This window comes from Python bivittatus, unplaced genomic scaffold, assembly GCF_059951505.1.
Source record: "Python bivittatus isolate LINGU-HERP-01145 unplaced genomic scaffold, Pbiv_v1 ctg000050_np1212, whole genome shotgun sequence".
Taxonomy (NCBI): Eukaryota; Metazoa; Chordata; class Lepidosauria; order Squamata; family Pythonidae; genus Python; species Python bivittatus.
Genome location: NW_028277033.1, coordinates 8,484,092 through 8,488,281, shown reverse-complemented (window position 1 = coordinate 8,488,281; position 4,190 = coordinate 8,484,092). Strand labels below are relative to the sequence as shown.

General features: G+C 59.7%; 1 protein-coding gene across 1 annotated transcript; it reads right to left on the bottom strand.

Moving 5' to 3' along the window:
* Window positions 1-302: 302 nt before the first annotated feature.
* SLC18A3 (solute carrier family 18 member A3) lies at window positions 303-3,632 on the bottom strand. The gene has a single exon (XM_007442103.3). It carries the CDS (start codon window positions 2,801-2,803, stop codon window positions 1,202-1,204), a length of 1,602 nt encoding a protein of 533 aa, XP_007442165.2. The 5' UTR covers window positions 2,804-3,632; the 3' UTR covers window positions 303-1,201.
* Window positions 3,633-4,190: the final 558 nt, after the last annotated feature.

Genomic DNA, 4,190 nt, shown 5'->3' with positions numbered 1-4,190 from the left:
TTAACTAGTTAGATATCCTACAATGCTGGGTCCTCTCTAAATGAATGGAAATAAAGGTGCTAAGAATCTACTTGACTATTATTTGCAACTCAAACTTATAGATTTGTACTCAAGCATTACGTTCAGAGCAAATTAAAATTGTTGATCTAATACAGTCGTACATGGATGTAAGCTTGGGGTACATAGTATAAGAATGACTTCTGGGTAAACACCCAGATTTGGTTTTAGTCTGAATATTTAGTTTGTGTATTTAGGACTACACCCTTAACCTTAACATGCAAACAATAAAACCAAGACAAACATTCCTTGGAACATAATTTATTCACACCCATATTAATGTAACAGGTTCAGTCTAGAACATGGTATGGCATATTTCATTTACCAGAATAGCAGCACAACAGGAAATAAATAAATAAATGAACAAATAAATCAATAAAAAGAGGTTACCATTGTGTCTCGTTTTTCTCCAGAGGAGACATAACATAACGTGATTTCCATTGCTGGCCTTAAAACAAGAACCGGATGGAAAATTTCCAGGTAGAGACCTGTCTATAAATGTACAATATTTATGGAGTCCCTGGATGTATCTCTTGAAGCATCTTGTAGAGGAGAAGCTGGTTCACACATGCATAACTGCAGTATCTCTAGTGACAACACGCCCAAACCAAATGTCACAGACAAGACATTCAGATCACCTCATACATGCACAGCGAACAAAGGGGACAGGACACATACGCCTCATGAGTTACTACTTCGGTATATTTTAATCAAGTATAGATAATGCATGCCAATGGAGGCTCCCTTCAAAGCATAGCGTTACTGGGCATGAAAACGAACAAACCAAAATGAAATGAAATGGAAAACCAAACCAAATCAAGGGATACCTACATGCATGTGTGAACCAGTCTTAAGTCACACACAACATTGCTCCCCCCAGACCTCTTGGCAGAACCGCTCATTCGAAAGCATCGGGGGGGCATACCTCGCTTCTGTTAACGAGAAAGGACCAAAACGTCTATACAAATACGCTATGCAGTTATTTGGAACTTTAATCTCAGTAGGGTGGTTCAGGTCATAACTTGAGAGGAAGAGAAGGGGCGAGAGAGAAGAAGAAGACTGTCACACTTAGGTAAAGGTTAATGTGTAGCACATCGGAGCATGAAGGTAATAGCCCAGACGCTCTCCATCTTCCTATGGGGCTCTAAGTATAGTCATAGTCTGATGAATCATCCTCAGAAACCCCTTTAAAGTCTCTGTGGTAAGCTTCTACACTATTCCCTTCAAAATCCACTACAGGGTGGAGATTTCTACCCCTGCCTTTGCGTTCCTCCATCTTGATGGTATCATAGAGTCCTTTGGGCCCCTCATCAAGAAGGATGTTCCTCTCGGAGTGGGAGGGCTTCATCTGGCAAATGTTTTTGAGGACTAGCAGGACTGGGGCATAGAGGACATTAGCAAGGCCCATGCCCAAGCTGAGTTGGATAAAGCCGAAGGAGTGGACAATCTCTCCAGCCACAATGGGCCCCAGGGCATAGGCCACTGAGTAGGAGATGTCGGCAATGGCATAGACGCTACCATAGACTGACACATGGCGCACATCTACCAGGAAGGCAAGGGTGGGCAGCAGGGCCGTGTCAACCAGGGCAATGCCGAAGCAGATGCCACACAAGGGGATCATGAGCTGGCCAAAGTTCCGGCAAGCAGGCACCGTGCAGGAGCTGGCCCCAATGATGACCAAGCCCAGCGCCCCGTAAAACCACTGCAGGTGGGGGTACTTGTCAGCCAGCTTGACTGTGATGAAGACGCCCAGGACGTGGGGGAAGAAGGCTGGCAGCCACGTCAGGCCCATCTGCCACTCGTTGGCGTTCATAGTACTGTTCATCCAGATGGCAATGGTGGGCTCCAGGAAGGCCAGGGGGATGTTGCAGGTAGTGAGGGCCCCGGCCACCACGGCGATGTAGGGGTCGATCATCAGCCGGTGGATGGGGGCGCCCACGGGCATGTTCTCCCGAGTACTGTCTGCAAAGGGCTTGATGACCACCAGCAGCAGCAGCCCATCCAGGAGGGAGATGGAGGCCAGCACCAGGAAGGGCGACTCCTTCCCGGCGACCCGGTAGAGGATGCCGCCGAACGGGGGCGCCACCAGGCTGCCGAAGGAGATGAAGGCCAGGGCCAGGCCCAGGGCGCGGTTGCGCTCCTGCTCCTCGGGGTGCCTGTCCGCGATGAGGGCGATGCCCGAGGTGTCGGCGAAGGCCGAGCCCAGGCCCTGCAGGCTGCGGGCGGCGAAGAGCGTGCCGTAGCTCTCGGCGAAGGCGAAGATGAGGGTGGAGAGGAACATCACCAGCAGCCCGATCAGCAGCGGCAGCACGTAGCCCATGCGGTCGATGAAGGTGCCGCTCAGCGGGTTGACCAGCAGCTGCAGGATGGCCTTGGAGGCGAACAGCACCCCGATCTTGATGTCGTGGTTGCCGGGCGGCACGAGCGGGAACACCCGGGAGCTCCTGCTGGCGTTGCCGGGCCAGCCCGCCGCGGCCGCGCTGCTGTTGGCCGCCGCCTGCCCCGCCGACGGCGCGCCGCCGCCGCCGTCCAGGGTGGCTAAGTAGTGGGGGATGATGGGCACGATCACCATGTAGAGCATGTTGTCCAGGAGCAGCGCCACGCAGACGATCACCAGCAGGAGGCGCCGCTGTCGCTGAGCCTCCTGCAGGGCGCTGCCCAGCGCCTTGGCGCGCTGCCCCACCGCCTCGGACAGCTTCTCCACCGCCCGGCGGGGGCCCGCCGCCTCCCCGGCGTCCGCCTGCATGCTTCCCCCTCCGGCTGCTGGGCGAGGGACGCTAGCGGGGCATGGAGCAGGCCGAGCGAGGCGGGCGGGCGGGCGCGGAGGTCCTGCAGCCTGCCGCCGCCGCCGCCCCCGCCGCCGCCGCCCCGCGCTCTCTCAGATCCCCGGCTCCGCGGCGTCCTCCAGTCCCGCTTCCTCGCACGCCCGGACCCAGCTGGCTGGCCCCGCGTGCCCGGCCGCTGCTCCGCGGCAGCCGCCCGTCCCGCCCGGGTGGCCCGCCTCCCTCCCCGCCTCCCGCGAGCTGCGGAGAAGGCGCGCGGTCTGCCCCTGCCTCTCCGCCCGTCGGCGCCTAAGGCTGGGCTCGCTTCGCCTCTTTCCCGCCGCCTCGCCTCGCCCCGCCTCGCCCCGGGCGCGCCTCTCGGGCCGGCGGGAACGAGGGTCCCTGCCCGCCCGGCTGCGGCTCCGGCTCCGGCTCCGGCTGCGGCTGGATCTCCCGGCCGCCGCGCCTCCCTCTCCGGCTGGCCCGGCGCGGCTTAGGCGCGCGCGGCGGGCTGCCGCTGATGCGCCCTCTCGGCCGCCGCGCCTCGCTCTCCCCGGTGCGCCCTAGCCGCCGGGCGAGGCGGGCGAGGGCAGGCGCGCGGGGCTTCCCACCCACCGGGTAGCGGGGCGAGGATGGCAGCCCGCCGCTCTTGCCTTCTCCTTGCAGCTCAGGGGAGCGCGGCTGGCTCGAGCCCGCCCCTCCGCAGCACCCCTCCGGGTGGCTCCGACGGAGCGCCCCGAGGCGCAGCCTGCCCGGCTGGGAGAGCCCTGCCTCTCGCTGCCATCGGCGCCGGCGGAAAGTTGCAGCTCTTCTTCTTTTCCCCTCTGCCCCCTCCCCCCGTTCCTCCCCACGCGGGCTCGCTTCCCTCCCCCCCGCCCCCGATGACGCAGAACGAAGCCTCCATCCCGAGTGGTCCCTGGCCCGGCTGCGTCTCTCTCGGCTAATTTAACACATGGAGGACTCGGAGCCAATGGCTGCCTCCAAGCAGCCCCCGGGGCGCCGGGCTGTGCGCCGCGCGGGCAAGGCCGCACCTGGAGCCAAGCACGCTTGGCTTGCGCGGGCACGTCGGGAAGTGACTGGGCAGGGTCGCAGCTTCTCTGGAAGGTGTAAGGTTGACGTGGAGCTGGCAGTCCGTGCGGTCATTCTAGTTCCTCCCTCCCACTCTAGGATGATGGTGGAGGCGGTGGCTGGGATGGGACCCTCCCTGTGGAAGATGGTGGTGGAGGGGCCCCATAAAAGGAGGGACCTCTTTATACAAAGCTAAGGGCCCTTCTTGACTGCTGGGTTGAAGTGCTTTGTACCCACTGTGAGCTGGCATACATTTCTACTGGCATGAAATTGTCTTCCCCTGCCTCTCTTTGCAGTCATAGC